The sequence below is a fragment of the Pempheris klunzingeri genome, chromosome 2 (genome assembly GCF_042242105.1).
Source record: "Pempheris klunzingeri isolate RE-2024b chromosome 2, fPemKlu1.hap1, whole genome shotgun sequence".
In the NCBI taxonomy this organism is placed as follows: Eukaryota; Metazoa; Chordata; class Actinopteri; order Acropomatiformes; family Pempheridae; genus Pempheris; species Pempheris klunzingeri.
The window spans coordinates 6,439,321-6,458,947 of NC_092013.1; the positions used below are offsets into that span (position 1 = coordinate 6,439,321).

The 19,627-nt window shown below is 43.3% G+C and overlaps 2 protein-coding genes across 2 annotated transcripts in view; one reads left to right on the forward strand and one right to left on the reverse strand.

Annotated features, from left to right (window-relative positions):
• The first annotated feature begins 1,606 nt into the window (after positions 1-1,606).
• Positions 1,607-19,627, forward strand: part of LOC139212604 (paxillin-like) — a 33,805-nt gene continuing 15,784 nt past the window's right edge. The window contains exon 1 of the mRNA XM_070843079.1: positions 1,607-1,732. Coding sequence (XP_070699180.1) covers positions 1,720-1,732 — 13 coding nt within the window. The 5' untranslated portion in view covers positions 1,607-1,719. The remainder of the gene's footprint in view (positions 1,733-19,627) is intronic.
• The window catches only part of LOC139212536 (transforming acidic coiled-coil-containing protein 1-like), a 98,643-nt gene continuing 97,273 nt past the window's right edge, over positions 18,258-19,627 (reverse strand). Inside the window, exon 14 of the transcript XR_011585366.1 lies at positions 18,258-18,271. The gene's annotated coding sequence lies outside the window, so the exon portion shown is untranslated. The remainder of the gene's footprint in view (positions 18,272-19,627) is intronic.

Genomic DNA, 19,627 nt, shown 5'->3' on the forward strand with positions numbered 1-19,627 from the left:
TTGTTGTTGATGTACATATGTAAGGGACAATGCCAGAGGAGGTGTCCATTATCGGGAACTAATGGACTATGTGGAAGCCATTCATTCCTAATTATGGACACCATTATCCTGCTTATATCATGGTCATTTGCCAAAAAGACCATTCTTTTTTATTTCCATGTGTTTTGCAGCCAAAATCTAATGTTCACAAAGCACACCTCCATTTCTCTGGTAACACCTAATACGTGGAACAATCATTACCATCCCATTCTGTTCTTATGCACTGGAAACGTTGTTCATTACTCCAGGAAATAGGACAGATCGTAGATGCAACGTGGCAGCTCATAGACCCCTTTGGCTCAGCTGCTTGCCAGAAAGCTAACGATATGCTAGTAAGATTCAATATAAATAGATAATCCTGTGAGCGGTGATCATTAAAGTGTAAATTGTTCAGGGACGCGATCACAGAGTGATGATGAGATCCAGTCTCAGGATTCAGATGGGGATCAGTCTACTTCCTGCTGCTGGTGTGTTACACTCTCCACCCTGTGGTGTTCAGAGGACGAGACGCCGAAGGACCAGTGTCACACTCACTGGCAGGAATAAGGTAGCTTGGTAGGGTGTTGCAACAAATTGTAAACAGAGGCTCAGTCCACATCCCTGTTGCTATGGTTACTCCCGCCAGTCCATTATCACTGTTTAACGCACACCCAGCAGCCAATCAGACCCAAGTATTCATCCAGACCATGGTGTAATTCAAAATAAGGGTGAAAATGATATTTTTATACATCATAGACATACATATACTGTACATTATAAGTGCTTTGACTGTATAAATAAACAGGGTGTGTGTTTGTACCCGAGGAGCTGCAACTCAGACATTTATACACTCGGCCCGGTCACTCACTTTAAAGAACAGTGAAGTGGGTAAATGGTTAAACTACAGGACTTTCACTTTGAAGAATCGTGTTAAAACTCTGCATGAGTCCAACAGTGACTCACACTGATTTATATGTTAACTGTTTTCCTTTATTATTATCAGTTTTCAGTCGCAGTGTGATTAGGTTTAGGCACCAAAACCACTTGGTTATGTGTAGGAAAACATCATCCTTTGGGTTAAAATAATAAGTCAAACACAAATATAAAAGTCAGGGTGCATTAAACACAAAATATCTTCTTGCCAACATACACTGGGGTGCATATGGTGTTTTTGACGACTGACACCTGGGGGCAAATAGCATCTGCCATAAATAATGTGCATGTTTTGGTACAAATATAGGCTGTGTGAGTCCGATTGCTGTCCTATATTATGAAGTTTAAAAAAAACCCATCTCATCTCCTTTGTTCATGTGGTGGAGCTGCAGCCAATTACAGCATCAGATGAACTGTAGTGTGTGCTGAGTGCCGGTAGATGGCGCTGGTCCCCGTGTGTAAGGGCTAGTGGGCAGGCAGGGGGCTGGATGTGGACTACCGGAGACTCCGGAGGGGGGGCAGCAGGGTATGTGTGCGTTTGGGAGTGCGGCTGAGGCTCGTCGAGCAGCAGGGGAACTTGAAAACTTCACCGCCTTCAGCTTCACAGAGAAAGAGAGAGAGAGAAAGAGGGAGGAAGAGAGAGGGAAAGAGGGAGGGTTGTGTTTGTGGATTTGGTGACTGGGAGCTGAATCGGCTGCTTCAGTCCAGCTGTGATCGACAGAGGAGGACCGGGTCCGGGTCTCAGCCTCGGAACGATTTCCGGCCAACATGGATGATTTAGGTAAGTTCGCTGCTGGCCGTGAACGCAACATTCACACAGCGTGCGTGCGTATGTGTGTGTGTTTGTGTACTGTTAGCGCAAACACACACACACACACACACACACACACACACATCGGAGGCACACACTCAGTCAGACGAAGGTTTTTTCGCGGAGGTTGTCGACTGTAGCGGTTTGTTGGTATCAGCTGTGTGCGCGTGTCTGTTTGTGTGTTTGTGTGTGAGTGTGTGTGTGTTTGTTTGTTTGTGTGTGTCCGTGTGTGTGTCCAGGTGGGTTAAGTTATGCGGGTTCAGCTGAGCTCTGCACGAGGTTACATGCAAATATAAAGGCCTCGCATGCAGACACAAGGAAGCCCTGTAAGCCCTGGCTGCAATAATCAGCCACATTATTGTGTATTTATACTGTAAAAAGCTTTTTACACTGTAAAAAGCGTGTTTGAGAGGACACGGTGCTCTGGCTGGTTGCACTGGAAGTGTTAGTAGGCGAGGTGGTAGTCTCATATCACTTAACGAGGCATGGTGCGCTGCTGCAGGGCTCCTCTAACTTTTATAATGATCAACACTAACAGAAATGTGTAGATTAGAGCTGTGGTTATTTGACATCTGGTGAGACACTGGACCTATCGAGCCCCTCCCGGCGAGTGTGAGGATTACAAGCTGCCTCTGCTGCAGGTGATGATCAGAAATCAATCGTTTAAAGATAGGGCAAAATTGGTAGTGATGCTCAAGTGATGCATTTCCAACACAAAAACACAAGACACAGGACGTGTTATAGGTATAAGAAATAATAAATTATACAAATATGTGATGTAAAAGTGTCTGACTTCAGCAAAGTGCTTAAACCATGTTTTTTTTTTTTTGTTTATTCTGCGTTTTGAAGGTGAACAGCTGATAAAAGTAATCATCATTATTGAGAGAGTGGTCACATTCATTGATCAGAGCGTCTGCAGCTCATTAAAAGCATGAATTCAGCCCTGGTTTCAGCCACACGGCACAATAGTGCTGCATTTGCTCACATCTACAGAGGAGGTCTGAGATGACCCTAAAAATCTCACATATTTTCATGTAAACCTGATAATAATCGATATAATCGAGTATTTAGGAACATTTAGCAACATAGGACTTAATGATGTAAAGTGAAAAAGAAATACTTACTATCCTGCACTATTTTTAGCAATTAGATTTAAGCGACTTGGTGGCACTGACCAACTTAACGTCTTTGTCCAAAAAGTCTGATTCCTCTGACTTGACTTCCTCTGAAGCATTCAGGTGACGTGGATTTGATCTACTTCCCCTTTTGTACAAAGAAGTTAAGTTGGTCAGTGTCACAAATTTGTAAAATATTTCTCATTTGTTTTAAGTGTTTCTGAATCCACAAACTTTTCTGATTATTTCCAGGTTTACATGAAAATATTTTAGATTTTCACTGCTCTCAGACTCTTGGACCCCACTGTACTTGCTTTTTTTCCCCTTATTTTCTCTTACTACTTTTGTGTTATACACAAACACACAAGACAAATAGCTTATATGTGAAAACTTAAACTTAATGGTGATTGTGATTTTAATACTCAGCAGCAGATGAATCCTGGAGAGGCGTGCTGCCGCTCGAACTAAACTCAGTGAATTATGGCACACTTGGTGACGGCAGAGGCGTAATGCCCCGAGGGCAGGTTGTGGTGACAGAGATGGTGTGCCGAGCTCAACGTGATGCTCCTCACGCACATGATATCCTGGTTTCTGGACTCCCTCTGTGGCGGCGCCTTTGCTATAATTTTAAAATTCTTGCAACGAGTCAAATACTCTTATCGTAGCAATGCACTTAGTGGTTATGATAAGGCTGCTGCTGCCCTTGTGGGATCTTTCACAAGTTTTTTTCAGTATTGTAGAGTGATTTATACAAGCAGCTATGCAGACCCCCTTCAGTGATAGAGAAGTAAGCAGCATAATTAAAAACAGAAGGAAACCGCGGAAGTAATGCAGCTTGCAGTAGCAGGATCAGAGGGCTTTTTTTTCTTTTCTTTTTTTTAAATTCATTTACACGCGTCGAGTGTGCAGTTTGTGTTTACGAGGCCTTGAGTTTTACCCCGGCAACTGTACGGTTAAGTTTAGCAGGACATCCGTGAAAAGCATCGAAGGAGTCGGGTTCATTGGATGCTAAAAAAGCACTCGAATGCATTCATAAAGTCAAAGATGATAAATGTCTTGCAAAAGCCATCCAAAAAGTATTACCACCCTCTGTGAGCTGCAGGTGGAGGAGACACAGCTCAGTTCTACGGCATGTAAACATATCAGTCTCGCTCCAGGCAGAGCAGTGCTATTCAGATTGGCTCCGTTTTGCAAATTTGCATAACGTTACATTAGATAATGACGTAATGATAGATATTGATTTATATAGTTTTATATTGGTGTAATTATAACACATCTAATTGGGGTTAAATCACAGCTCTCTGGTTGCCGTCTTGGTGGTGAGAGTGAGAGCGTACCAAGAATATTGGTCATCCTATACCCAGTCAATATTTATGGATACCCTCTCAGCTTACATGGGTGAAGGGCTTTCCTTAAAGTGGCTGCTTAAAAAAGAGCGTTACACAACCCAGAGTAATTACCATGTCACAGGGTTGTAAATTCTGTCATCGTTTTAGCAGAGACCTGTATAATTGTTGCACTCAAACTTAAAGAAATTCAGGCTGCAGAGACTTGACTCAGCTGTCCATCGTTATTTGCTGTCTGCTCTGTACGAGTGGAGTCAAATCTCTCCTCTGGATCTGTACGTGAAAGCTGAAAGTGTTGGGAGTTTTAAAACGATTTATATGCAGTTGGTGATCTAAAGAAGCACCTTCCAAAGAGCTGAAGTGAGGCAGCGCGGGGAGTCATCCACCTCGGACCCCAGAGAGGACAACGAAACCTATATGTATTTTTAGAAGAGGACTCCTTCTTCTCAAGTGCTGAGCCAGCAGCGCCTAAAAAGCCTCCACCGACCAGAAGACGCCTCCCTTTTCCCCCCTTTCCCCTCACCGTTATCATCCATTTACAACAGTCTTCCCGTGTTGCCCCAACACCGGTGACGTGACAGCAGTGACTCCGGCTGGCTGCTTAGCCTTCTCCCTAAAAGCATCTTTTTCTGTGATCTGCACATGTGCTCACACTCAGCTTGTTGTATCCTCCTGCTCCCTCCAGCACCAGCCGTGGGAGCGGAGTAGCGCTGCTCGCAGGCAGGGCGTCGGGCCGGATCAGGCCCACATGCAGGGATTGGGCCTGAGCCAGAATTTATCCTGCTTAAACACTGCACTGCCCCACCCTCCCTCTCTCCCTCTCCTCCCCCCTCACTCCCCACCATTCCTGTGGTGAACCACATAGGAAGCTGCAGGCTGCAATCTATTGACAGTTTAAAGCTGGCTGAGTTTGCAGGAGAGCAGATTAGCTTTTAGGAAGATTTGGATGAAGGCACACTGTGATTTGTTTTTTTTTTTTTTTATCAAAGTTTTTATTCATTTGTTCAACTATACGCAAACAGACAGTATTATTACTGTGAGTTACAAGATATGTGGAGCAACCAAGATTAACATTTAGCCGTTAAAGCATCACAGCGTCCCAGAAATGATGTCCCAGACATGACCTCTTAACGCTCTCACCTTCATCATAGACACAAGCTAACGTGTCTTTATATGATTTTACTTCTGACGTGGATTCCATCCGTTGTTTAAAATCTGATAAGGATGTACTTTTCCATAATCTGAGGATCACTCAGACGGCCCCCGTCGACCCTGAAGCTTATCACTGCAAAGTCATATTTTGTTGGACAGTACACTTTGGTCCACCAGTTATTATATTCTTGCCCATACAGATACCGTCAAACCCCACCCCCCCTCTCCCTTATGTATTGTAGTACTTTTTCCTAAGATGGATAAACAAGTTTACACTCCCAAATTGCATGTAGAAATGTTCCTGTTTCTGTCTGACATTTTTAGACATAAATTATTCGTCAGCAAACCCACCCAGTGGAGCTTAGAGTGAGGCAAATAAAACCTTCCGTATTAACTTATACTGAGTAAATTTCCCTCAGGCCTCCTTCATATATTTCCCAGTATTTGATAGTATTTTTAACCACTCCTCATTACTCAGATCACACCCCTAGGCCCTTCTGCCCTGTGCGCCGTACAAGATCATTTCAAAAGTTTCATTTCTCGCCCTGAATCAGATCAGATTTGTCATTCCTGATCGTTGGCAGTCATCATTTTCTTTAACTCCAGCCAGTAATTGAAGCCAGTATTAGAAAGTAGATGCAAACGCTTATTTTCATTATGTCGGACATGGATTTATGTAGGTTGTGTCTCCTCTTATTTAAATGCAATCTCTGCAGTTTAGATGCCGTGGCATGTTCTGAGGCAAACTTTCATTGACCTCCCTCGTCAGCTATCAGCGCTGCCAGGCGTTGCTCTTTGCTTCGCTGCTCTGGGCTTGCACCAACAAGACATGAATGTCAAATAGCCTCCAAAGTTAACTTCCTCTTACTGACTTTGAGCCGCAGTATTTCAGTATTTCCTTTTCTGTCTGCATATACAGTAACTGCTCTGTTTCTCTCTCGCTGGTTTGTCGTATTGTCACTTTGGTGGCGTCTTTTGAAGTGGAGTGATTCCCCAGAGCCATGTCGGCACAGCAGCTGCAGTGTTGGAAGTGTCACTCATGGAGTGGGCGTGGGCGACGACGTTCCTTTGCAAACTCCAAATGAGATCTAATGTAGCCTAGATTCTCAACAGAGTCTAAATTTAGGTTTGGTCTTTGTTTATACACCAAAAGAGACATCAGTCAGCTCACATGTGGACTTTTGACTGTTCCTCTACTTTGTGTTTGACTGTGACACGGATGTCATTTATGCCCGGTTGGTAGTTTTTCACTCCATCGGGGACACAGTGCATATAAATAACCTAATTTCGCCTTTGCCCACTGGCAGCACAGCCTTGTCAGCAATGGTTGTTTTCAACGCTGGTCAACCTTCTTTGGGGAAGATGATACCACGTTCACGTCTGTTTGCTAAATATTAAGCAGTAGCTGGTTAGCTTAGCTAAGCATAAAGACAGGAAACAGCGGTGGGGCTGCAGCAGGCCTGGCTCTGTCCTAAGGTAACAAAAGCTGCCTACCAGCTGTTAAAACAACAATTTGCTGTTTACGGGGGTTATGTGCTGGGCTACTCTTTGACCAAGACCAGATGCCCTGAAGGTCCTAAGCGGCTGGGGTATTTCTAAAGTTACTTACCCAGTTACTCTACTATGAAATCCATTAGATTGTTTTGTTTGTTGTATCTTACCTGTTTAGCTGATGGAGGAATGTTTAGGTTTAGGTTTTACGTCTAGTTTTGTAATATTATAGGGTTTTTGGTTCGTCTTAGGCATTTTGTAAGTTGTAAATGTTACTTTTGAATGCGTGTTTTAAATTTTGATAATGTGTTCGTAAACATATATTATGGATACTGTCTATTTAGTATCTGGGCCCCTGCTCTCAAGCCTCAGATTGTTTGTTAGGGAGATGACTGAAGGAAGTCACTTCCCTCACCAAGGAATAGTCCAACACTCAATGTTGGTGATATGTACCGATTAGATGTGCCGGGTTAATCAGTGATCTTTAGAGGTCCTGCAAGATGAATTTTGTTATCTTTGGACAGAGCCAGGCTAACTGTTTCCCCTTGTTTCCAGTCTTTATGCTAAGCTAGGCTAAATGGACAACTGGCACCAGCTACAGATTTAGCAAACAGAAACAAGAGTGGTATTAATGTCCTTACCAAGAAAGAAGTGTATTTTCCAAAATGTTGACTGAAGGTAAGCTTCTACATATTTATGTCTTTGTATTTGTACTAGTTACTAGCTAGTGTAGACGTCCCCAGGCCTTCTACATATGTTTAACAGAAAGCTTGAGTTTCAAACTGCAGGTGTGGATTTTTAAAAGAAGTGGGGTTTGGAGCTTGACCCATATTGGGGACTTAAAGTTAGGATATCTCTGCCTGCGCTGCTTCAACTATGACAAGTTTTTTTTTAAAATCTGTATCCTGCAAGTTCCCCAACTTTATGGAAATGCAGCTCCGAATCACTGAAGTACTCTTAAGTCAGTTAAATCAGTCCGGACTTGAAAGTTTCCATTAATAAAAATCCTCCTTCAGCTAACTTCCTCTTTACTTGAGCTGAAAAAGCTGATGAGTTGTTGTTGCAAATAGCATCTTTGGTAACACTCGGCTTAAATGCAACAAGAAGCAAGCCTGCACTAGATGATAAGTCTCTTATGTGTGACACATGCATATAAATCACACACAGAATCAATGAAGCGTCTGAAAGCTTGAGAGAATCCCCTGTATCTCCTCCAGCATTTGTCCATCTGTTTGATTTTACAATGTAAAAGCTGCAGGGCTTTGAAACATATGGCATACACATGCACACACACAAGAAACACACACACACACACACACACACACACACAAACCACTTACACACGCTCCTGATCACAGACTGCTGGTGTGGACAGGCAGCTCTGAAGGGGAAGCTGACTAAGCAGCGACAGCTCTTCACGCAGCCAACCGTCATGTCATCTCTCTGGAGCCCAGAGCACCACAACAACAGCCCGCAGGGTCGATATCCAAACAGCTACTGTCGGTTTGTGGAACCACAGTTTATGCGCAAATAAGTCCTTAAGCCAAAAAACATATTTGGGCTCACAGGGATTCAACTATAATCTAACTTTGGTTAGGATTTGTGTTGTTTAAACTGTAGACCTGCATGTCACTCAGTATTCAGAAGGACTGGCTTATGCACACCTCCCCTCTATTGGTATTCCCAATTTCGTGTTTGCAAACTATTGCTATTTCCTGCTTGTTGTCAGTGGAGCTCAGTGAGCCCTGTTTTTTTGGGTCGTTTCTTGTCCAGACACACATTTCAGGACAGGAAGTGTCCTTAGTGACCTCTCCGTTGCCAAGGCGGTCAGGAGGATTCTTTGTAGCTAACCAACACAATACCCCACTGTCAGTCTCGGACACCGTGTTAGTCATACTGAGCTGTGGATGTGCCTCATCCGGCCCTATTTTTGGTGACTTCCTTAATATGAGGAGATGGAGGTGTTTTACTTTTGGTGTTACTGTATTTGCTGTTTTCCATTTTGTTTCCAGGCAACAAGAACAGCTCATTAGCTTGACGTAGCATGTTGTCAATGAATAAATGAAGCAAAAATGGGGAAAATAAGGTGCAGTTATAACTCATTTTGTATGTATTGCGCATACTCTATATGTGCATACACCATAGCTGTTATCAGGTCTCCACTGTCCTGCTGCGCTCGGATAGTTTGAGTTTCCTGCTGACTTTGTGAGGTTCTCTGTCAGACACTCGGTCTGACAGTGACTGACAGTTTGTTTGATGCGATGCTGCTGATCCTCTGACGGCAGCTGGAAGAGGAAAACAGCTGGTGTAACAGTTTTGCATTGAGGATAAAGATGCCACAGTGATTTTAGAATGTGAAAAGGGTTTCGAGGGGAAACTGCTGTTAAGATGGCTGTCCTTTCAGTTCAGTGTCGTATGAAATCGAGCTCTTACAATGTCAGATGATCCTTTCAAATACACCTGCATGGTTTTTCAGGCTTTCCTCTAATTGGCTCCTAAATGTCATTTTTCTAAGAGGCTGTGTGGCTGGCAGGGCTGCAGGCTGAGATAACGCGTTGCTGTTTTATTAGGAAATGGGTCTGCAGCCAGCAGGTTTCCTCTGGCCCTGGTGCAGGTTTAAATAGTCAGTAACACACTGCTGGTGCTGCCCTATTTGGGACATAAAACCACCACAATGAAGGCCTTTGATGAACTGGGAAGTTGGAGAGGGTGGAGGACAAGTGAGTGTGTGTGTGTGTGTGTGTGTGTGTTTCAGATTGTTTATGCTTTAGTTGGATTTACAATCAGCATCTGGCTTGTTAAAGAGGATCACGCAGGAAGCCTGATCTAGACCCCACTCGGGTTAATGACAGCATCAGTGATGCTTTGGTCAGGTTTACAGGGGTGTTGGCTTTACATGGGCTTAACACACACACACATGCACGCACACAGACACACACACACACACACACATGCGGGCTCTGGCGGGCTCTCAGCTGACTGTTTTCCAGTGGAATGATTTGGCCTGCTTTGCCGACCTCACAAACCCTCCTCTCCATCCTCTTCCCTCTGTCCTTGTCCTGCCGGAGGGGGACAAAGAGCAGCCTGTTTCTGGTGCTGTGACCTACTTCAACCCAGAAAAGACAGAACCAGACAGAACTGATTAGAGGAAGGGCGAAAGATTGCCCGGCCGTCCGTCCATCTATCCATCTATCTATCTATCCATCCATCCATCCATTCTATTTTCTGCCACTTATCAGTGTCTGGGTTATGATCATAGCGAGCTAAGCAAAGTAGCTCAAACACTAAGTGCATTCTTGACTTTGGGAATAGAGATATGCCAAAACAATCTGAACACAAAATCCTCTTAAATACTTTTTCTTCCAGAGCTTTCAACCACATCCCACAGTCCTAATTAACAGATGGAGTATGCAGAGTTGAAAGAGCAGTAAATTGACTTTTAGATAAGAAAAAGACATTACAGAAGCATGAAAATATGTTGTGTGTTTTTTGTTACCCAGATCAAAGCCTATACAAAAATTTAATTAATGCCACTTTACAACCATTAGTCACGTGGCTAAGTTGCATATTATCTCTAATCCTTACGGTATTCCTGAATATTTATCAGTAAGTGAATCATTACCTGTATAAAACAAGGGTCTTAAAAATTCATTTTGATATATATTTTCTTTCTTTGTTATATTTTGGAGATGAATGCAGAGAATTAAAGATAAAATATGTTCAAAAGCACAATTCACTTCGGCTACAACTGAATCTCTTTAAACAGATATCTTTTGTTTTATACTTTATTTACATTACATGCCGCACCAGGAAGTAGTCTATCTGTGTGAACCTCACGTCCCCCGGTTGTTAGGCCGTTGTGCCGTTGTGTGTGTATGTGATGTGGGTGTGTGTCCTTAAAGGCGCTGATCGCCACATTACCTCCAAATGCATTCAATTCATGATAAAGAGAATTTGCAATCAAATTTTTTAACAGACATAAAAAGATATCAGCATTTGACAAAGAAGAAGATTTTGGTATCAGGAGTGTTTTTGATTTCCATTTGTAGTCTGAGTGGTATTGACCGGTCACATTTGAGCACCAGTGTGTGTGGATAGCGATGGTCATCGGCTACCATCTTAAGACAATTTGGCTTTTTACTAGCCTTTTTTTTTTCATTCACTGAAACTTTGGTCCTTTCCCCCAGAGGCTGAACTTTCTTTGATGGCCTCAAAGATTAGTGCCCCATGTACACAGAAGGCTTCAGTTGGTGTAAACAGTACGTCGTCCTGTAGTTTGGCCTCAATCACTAGCAGTAGAAATCATCTTTCAGTCGGCTGAGTGGCATCACCACAGGACAGATGCTGAGGATTTCCTGTTTGACAATGCTGCTGATGAATATGAAAATGTCTTCAATTTCACAATGATAGCTCAGATGATGTGTTTACTTCCACTGGCTATTGTAAAACTTAAAAGTTGCTCTGTAGTGTGTGCACGAGTTTATTTTCAGCCAAAAGCAAAATACCAAAACACATTTTGCATTTGTTTGCAAACCAGAAAAACGCTCCAAATAAGCGATGGTTCACGCTGTCTTTTAATAAATGGACCCTCCCAATCTACTGCTCGAACATTTTTTGAAGTGCTTTCACCACTGCATGAACACAGATGCTGAAAATAACCACACGGGTGAAGTGTAAACCACAGGAAAGCTTCTGCGCCCACAAACCACCTCTGTGTTCGTCTGTAAGCGGCTCACTGTGGGGAATAAGAGAGTGGGGGGGTGGGTGGGAGTCGTCCAGAGATGAGTGTGTTTTATCTCCTGACAGGTTTTAGTCACAGATACTCTTGTCTCGTTTTTTTTTTTTCCCCTTCAGATCTTCTACTGATATGTAGAGGTTCATACATTATTCAGACATTTAAACAACCTTTTAATTAATGACTTCGCTCAGTTGTGATGATTCAGTTCAGAGGGAAAAAGAGAACTCCATGAAAACATTAAAATATGGATTAAGAAATGATCCAGAAACTTATGCTATGCCATTTTAGGCACTATAGAGGTGCAGTGTGGCTTTAGATCCGTTGTTAGACAAGACCAGCTTAGAGGATCCAGTTTTTCACCTGCATGAAAAGATTCTGAAAGTGTTGAACAGCAGAAAAAAATGAAATGTGCAGAGTAATGGGGATGTGCTAAAGAGAACAAAAGTAGTATCGGATGAATAGTATCAAAAGATGAGACCGAGGAGAGACATGAATGATGCTCTTGAGACGCATCAGTTACATAAATGGATCTTTACCGAGGAGTTAATTCTTGTTCTGTTCTGTTAATTACTTGAAATAATAAAGTGGAGGAATTTGAGGGGACAAGGGAATTAACTTTCTATCTCATTACAAGGCATCTTTTGATTTTAAGGTTCTTATTGGGGTTTATTGATTCGGCCTACAACCTAGAGGAGGGTATCTGAACCGTCCTCTGGCACCTTGTTGACTGCAGCTCTCTTCTACATATCTGTTGAGGTCAATTTTGGTAAAGCAGACTCACCAGTAGGCTGAAAAGGTGTTACTTTCTGGGTGGAGATGAACAGAGATGAGCTGTTAAACTCGTGACTATTGCTCCAGTCTTGAGAGCTTCTGTCTTCCTCCTCCTAGATTTCAAAAATAAGACTGCTAACACATTTCAAGCTCACTAATTATTAATATGTTGTATCTCCTTTGTTTGAAGGATATCTCCAGTAGTTTTAAACTTGGCCTCCAGTTTTAGGTATTTTGGTTTCTAAATTACTAAGGGCTAAAGTTTTGGAGTTGTATCAGTAGATCGCCTCAGCCAGCAGCTTTGAAATAGACTTCACTGGCTGCAGTGTAAGGGAGGCCACCAGACTCCATTGATTAAAACACAAATTTTACAAAGTATTTGCTGGGCTATTGTTGTTTAGATCAGTATGTCTTTTTTGTGCGATTGTGTGACTTTGGTTTTTTAAAGGGTTAGTTCAGATCCAACACAGTGTTTTTGTAACACACAATAACACAAACAAGCTAACAGACTGAGACAGCTGTAGACCAGCAGCTCACAGGCTCTGAGAGGTAAAATAGCTGTTTTTGTGGATGGAGTCTGGTAGCTTTGAAGAGAGCAATATAATGGCTGTTGAGGTGATGTACTGGACCGATTCGCAAAATATTTAGCATCAAACAGTCATTTTGAACCCAAAATATGTGAAAATATAGCTCAGCTTTAAAAATACGAGAGGTATCCTTTAAATTGATGAGTTTTTTTTGTTGTTGCAGCATCTGTGATAAGCGGAAAATGTGTGTCATCTTGCTCTGTGTGCACACGTCCTCTTTCACTACGCTCACAGAAATGTCATTTTTCTTCATTTGAAAGTTGTCATCCTGAGGCAGCGTGAGGTCACACTGTACTTTTACGGCATAATAATTTAACCATATTCACAAAACCACTAACTGTGTGTCTTTCATCATGAATCACGAGTCTCTGCTTAACAGAGGTTTCAGTCAGTTTGCGTTCATTTAGCAGACGTTCTCCTGGCCTGAGTGTGGTATTAAGTTTTAGAGTGTTTGTGTCTAAAAGGACTTCCTGTAATTGTATTGAATAGTTTAGAGTGGAGTACAAGCTGCTGTGCAAGCAGTCATAACTGTGGTGCCATTATAATTTAATGCCATTTGTAGCAGAAGCACTTCATTGATCTTAACATAAGGAAACCTGGCTCTTATTTTCACCACGTACCAGCGTGTGAGACAGAACAGGCTTCAACATTAAGCTGCTTTTTTTCACTTGGGCAAGTGGGTCAGAAATCTGGTTGCCCAAAGTCAATTTTTACTTAACACAAATTGCTCTAGTTATTGGTGGTTATCAAATAACAACTAGACTAATGTTAATTTAATTGTCATGTTTAAATGTTTAATCTTTAAGTAAGTCGTTGGAGTGTGCACCAGTTATCTGCCCCCTAAAAACATACAAACCACGGGAGGCTGCTGACAGTAGGCGAGAGGCGGAGTACACCCTGGTCTGGGCCAACACATGGAGACAGACAACCCTTCACGCTCACACTCACACCTTCGGGCAATTTAGAGTCACCAGTCACCAACATGGAGCAGGAGGAAAACAAACTCCACACAGGAAGGTTTCAGCTGGTTGGCTGGTTTGAACCACCAGTATTAACCACTGCACAAACAGGGAAACTACCAACACGGATCTAATATAAGTGACGAGTTGGTTCCCAAAATGGCACTCTCTCCTCAGCCACCTTAACCACTTGCCCGCTCGAGCAAGTGAGCCTTATTGTTGATCCATGCAGGGCAGCAAATGTAATGTAATATGCAGCACAGGCTCGTTGGGTGGTCTGTAATGTCCTACTGTTGCTTTGACCGGCTCAGCCATCCATCATATGCTGCATGTCTCTGCTCTCACAGGTCAGGGCCGGGCGGGGAGGTATTTATAGTGGGCCTGGGTGCCTCAGTCTGTCTTCGGTATGTGGAGGCAGCCTGGCTGAGAGGCACCTGTGTGCGCTGTTGTTGTCCTACTGCTGCACCTGTGTGTGCCTGTGTGTTGTTATTAATTTTGCACTTGTGTGCCCGCTGAAGCGCTGCGGATGAACGCAGGCACAGGCCTTCTGCTTTCTCACACCAGCCCAGAGGGGAGTACAGTGTAAGTGCGTGTGTGCGCCCATCTTGTCCTGATTTTTTTTATTTTTTTTTCCCCTTCTGGTGGAAGCAAAGAGAGGATTCATCATGTCATGATGGTCTGTCAGCTCGTGTCACAGTGAGAGGCCATCTCTCCCACAACAGAACATGAAAGGCTGTCACTTCACTTGCAACTCAAGGTGGCTCCTGACAACGCAGATTGTTTTTTACATGCTCATTTTTACAGTATTACACCCAGACTCTCCTTTTCAAACTGAAACTAGATTATATGCAAGATGTCTTTGTCTAACAGCTGACATTTACTTGTCTTTCATCTCTCCTATCTCGCCTTCAGTCCCTCTTCTTCCGTCTTATCTAACTGTTCTTGTTCTGCTGGTGTGCGCCTCGCATCTCTCCCTCTTCCTCTTGTATTTTGAAGACGAGCTGCGGCACGTTAGGAATTCATATCAGCCAGCGCGCACCTTGCAACACATCAGATACAGAGGGAAGAAATTATAGGAATGAGGGTGCAGGGAGACGCGGAAAGGAGGTCAGAGAACACAGGTAAAGTCGCCGCACAGACAGAACCTCGCAGCCGACATTCATCCTGTTAGTTTCACTTTGGTGTCAGCTCATGTCTCAGTAAGTGCCCTGGCATTTATGAACCTGGCAGATAAAGCCTGCTCTGTGCACCAGCCCTCAGAAGGAAAACGCCTGGAGTGTGCTCGGCTCTCGCACGACTCGACATCCCCCCCTGCAGGCCGTGAAAGGCTGTGTTTTCTTGCATTCACATTCCTGAAATGAGCCGCTACTCCCCGAAATGAGCCGCTACCAGCAGGGCTAAATAAACAGGAGATGTGTTGAGGACGGCATTGATTGACTCTGTGCAGTGGTCTGCGCTGATAGTGGCTCCAGCAGAGTGTGTGCAGTGTCAAACAGGCAGGATGTCCTGTCAGGGATAATGGAGGCTTGCTTCTGTTGGCGTCTTATATTGATCAAAGCTCAGAGAGTAAAAGTAGTGCTCCAGGATTGCTTTGGCTCAGTTCTGTTCGTGTTTTCAGCTGAGTCTTTACTGTAAAAGCTCTCATTTTAAGTGCCAAACATCTGTCCTTCCCTCTGCTGTTAGCATACTTGACTCTTCAAATGGTTTCCTTTCCATATCCTCGTTTTCCTGCATCCCCTTCCCTTCATTTCCAATTTTCCTGCCCTTTTCATCCCTTCTTCCGCCACCCCAGTCCTCCCAGTCCCCCCCCCTTTTTTTTTCTTTTATCTCTCTCTCTGCTTCTGTCCCTCTCTCTTTTCCTGTAATGAGCCTCATGCGGAGCAGCGTTTGTGTAATTAAAATGCACACCATTCATCTGGGAGGAAGGGAGTCTCCTTAATCTGCGTCAACCCACATTTTAGCCTCTGAGGATTTTGCTTGCTGCACCACACACACGCACACACACACACACACACACACACACACACACACACTTCCCAACACTCGCTATCTCCCGTCGCCACTCCCACTGCCATTCCTCATTGTTTGAGCCCAGCTGTGCCCTGCCATGTCACATTTAGTGCTGTGGACATGGAAGCCAACAGAAAGCTGGTGTTTCTCTGTGTTCGTCAGCTGTGAATAAAGAGGCCGGTCTGTGTTTAATTGATGTAGGCAGTTTTTTAGATCTGGATTCAGCCTATTTTAGGCAGGAGTAGATCCGTCACCCTCGCTCACAGCTGCCTGCTTCCCAGGAACTCAGGTCTCTCGTGGTTTTTACAGCCTCGTCCTTAAAACACATCAATCGTGTTTTTATTCAGAGTAGAAATAATTCAGGGGATTCCCTTCTTACATGCATTTCCCAAAAATATATAACTAAAGTAAGCTCAAATAAAGTCATCGCCAACACTCTTGCCTCTCCTTACAAAGGATTAGAAGGATTCAGGAGGCTGATCTTTAAGACTGAGCACTTGGATGTGTCTTATGAGTTCCTCATTTTATTGTAGTTCCATTTTTGGTCACTGGGGAACTAGTCTGTGCTTTGCACTCGAGTCTGTGTGTCACGGTATGTTCCCTTGGCAGAGGAGGCTGACACACCTCAGTGTGTTTGTGTAGTTTGTGGATGGGCCGGAGCATGCCTAACACACCGTGTTCACTGAACAAAGGCAGCCCATAAGCTGCTGGTTTCTATATTTTATGTTTAGCCTGAATCCTCTAAATTACACGTCTGGATTTCAGCCACTTTGTTGAGGGAAGTTTGAGTTAACTCGACATTTTGATGCCTTAGACCTTAAAGTCAGTGTACCGATCTCCCACAAGCCTGGCAGAACATGTATTTCATATAGCTTGGGGGCTCGTGTTTTAGTGTAATTCTGTTTTGAAGCAGCAGATTCTTTATAACCAGGGTTAAAGCCAGTTCAGCTCCAGAGCTAAGTTGATTAACATCTCTTGTGTAAACCATCTGGACCAACATCTGTTGACCGACGTCTCCACCAGCTGCAGGAAAGCTTTGCTCTGACATCAGCAGCAGAAATGTACCGAGGCCTTCGGAGAAGCCCAAGTGTTATTTCTACAGTATTTTGTTTATTTTATTTAATCAGAGATTCCCTTGAGATTAAAATCTCTTTTACGGGGAAGACCTGGCCGAGACAGCACATCATCACAGAGTTACACAAGTTAGAAATTAGAGCTTGTCAAAAACAGACAAGGGACAACAGGTACATCGTACAAAATCCAGCCTAGGAACAGAAATTTCTCTCTTCAGTTAAAGTTTTTTTTGCTTTGAACTTTGCGATCAAATTGTCAGGAATCTGATGAAATCTAAATTATGTTTTGGCCTGTTTTCACTTCATCTTAGATGAAAGTTTGGACCGATTTAGTTGTTTTCTTTAGTTTTCTACATCTTAATGTACTTGTGAACTGTAATGAAGATTAGAGAGAAGGACTGTGCAGACCTTCTCACCCTTTCTCTCTGCGTTGTGGGTGATGTCGTCATGATAAAAGCTGCTGCATCGTGGGAAAAGTTGCAAAGAAGAAGAGGCCTTACCATGTATGTTTAAAACACAGGAAAACCTCAAAGAATTAGTTTACCATCTTGCTGACTTCCCGTCTTATTGGGGCTGACGTAGAGCCAAGAGGCTGCACCTGTCTGTTAGCTGGTTACAAACATCTTTTGAATTGTGGGTTTTTTATTATATGCCACATTGGCTCAAACTCTTGAGATTGACAGTGGTGCTGTTTCTCCTTCTTTACTTCTATGGGTGTGTTTTTGTGAGCAGCGAGCACGGAGCTGGCTGCGGTAGTGTAAACAGCGGGCTGTGCTGTAGCCATAATGAAGCTCTGAGGAATGTGCTCAGGCCTCTGCGTCCAGAACGGAGTCTCTGCCTTGAAACCCAGTCACCTGGCATGTTAGCCATGCTAATCACGCTAACCACGCTAATGCGAAGGTGGGCCAAGTGGATCTGCTATTGATCTGGCTCTGCTTCTGTTGTGTCTCCTCTCAGTCTGGGAAACATTGCTGTCCAAGTGACTTCTGTACTTCTGTACTGTACATGATTAACTGATCAATCGATGGTCATGAATTTATTGTCAATCATTGTGATCTATTTGTGAGTTTGAGTAATTTTTTAAGAACAAAAAGTGAAAAATCTCTAATTGAAGCTTTTTAAAAGATCACTCCTGTTTAAAATGTTTTTCTGGAGTTTGGTGTCTTTGACCTGAGCGACTTAACGGCTGTTAAAATAAAAAGGATCTTACGGGTCTATCTCTTTAGGGATCCTTTCCATAATGTTCTCAAACACTTATGATAACAATCTGAGCCTGTCAGTGGCACAAACAAGCACTTTTAGTGCACATACGTTGATCTGTCTCAACTCCCCCGACGGACTACATTACAGCCATTGTGGCTCATTTGCTGCCAGTTTTCAGCTGCTGGACCAAGTTTTTGTACTTACCAGTCATTTCAACGCTAGAATATATGAGAGAAAAAGAGCCCAGGCCGTAAAGATAGAGGACTTATCCTCTAACTGTGAGTAATTTCTGGTTTCTTTCTCCTTTATGACAATAAACTGAATATTTTTGGTTTGTGGACAAAACAAGACATCTGAGAACGTCATCTTGGGCTTTGGGAAACACTGATTAATATTTTCACAACTGATTGTTTAACAGAGTAAACAATCAACAGATTAATTGTTAAATTAAGAATAATACGTTTTAGCCCAGTACAATGGTATACTGTACCTGGCATTCATTTTCAGGTTCAAGTATACAAATGTAGTTCATCTCCTGGGGAAGTCTTGTTGTATCTGGACATTGCAAAATAAATCATATCTTAATAATCTGATCCATAATGCACTTGAATACTAAATGTGATGTAACATATAATATTAAACTGTGGTGAAAGTGAGTCATGAGTAGTGTCAGCGGAGTTTGCGCTGTCAGTGTGAAGGAGGGGCGGATTACACCTTTATATACCTTGGTGATACCACTCCCTTTGCTGGCCATGCCCCTGTAGATAAGAGCCCCACTTGCTCTCAACTTCCCCTCATTTCACAACGGCGTCCGCTCCCTCATCTGCTGTAACGTGCTCAGCCTGCTGAAGTCAGACAGCTCCGTCCTCAGAGACTCTTTTCAGCCGGCCGTCATTAGCGTGAGTTGTGTCTCTTACTTGAGCTCTCAGGCAGCTCAGTTGAAGCTGGCATAGCAGTGTGTGTGTGTGTGTGTGTGTGTGTGTGTGTGTGTGTGTGTGTGCGTGCGCACTGGGAGGTGAACCTAACCCTGCTGTCATTAAGTTTAACTCCCCCTTCACCGCTCTACCCTGACCCTCTCCTCCTCCTCCTCTTGCTCTCTTATGCTGATGGTAGAGTTAAGAAAGGCAGTTCCTGCCTGGCAGACAGACTGTTTGGGTTGCCCTCTTCCTCCTCCACTTCTTCTTCTTCTTCTTCTTCTTTCTCTGTGTTATCTCCTCTTCACTTCCCTGGGCGTAACGTCTTATCTTTTTCTAAGGTACGTCTCATCTCCGTGTTCCTGTAGCTTTGTTTTTGTCTTTCCTGCCCCACTGATTTATTTTAGGATGCAACTTTGCAGTCGTTGGTGTTCGGTGCATCTTAGCAATACTGGAAATATCAAAGTATTACTTATAAAATATTACAAACCTCACAGTTAGGTGCA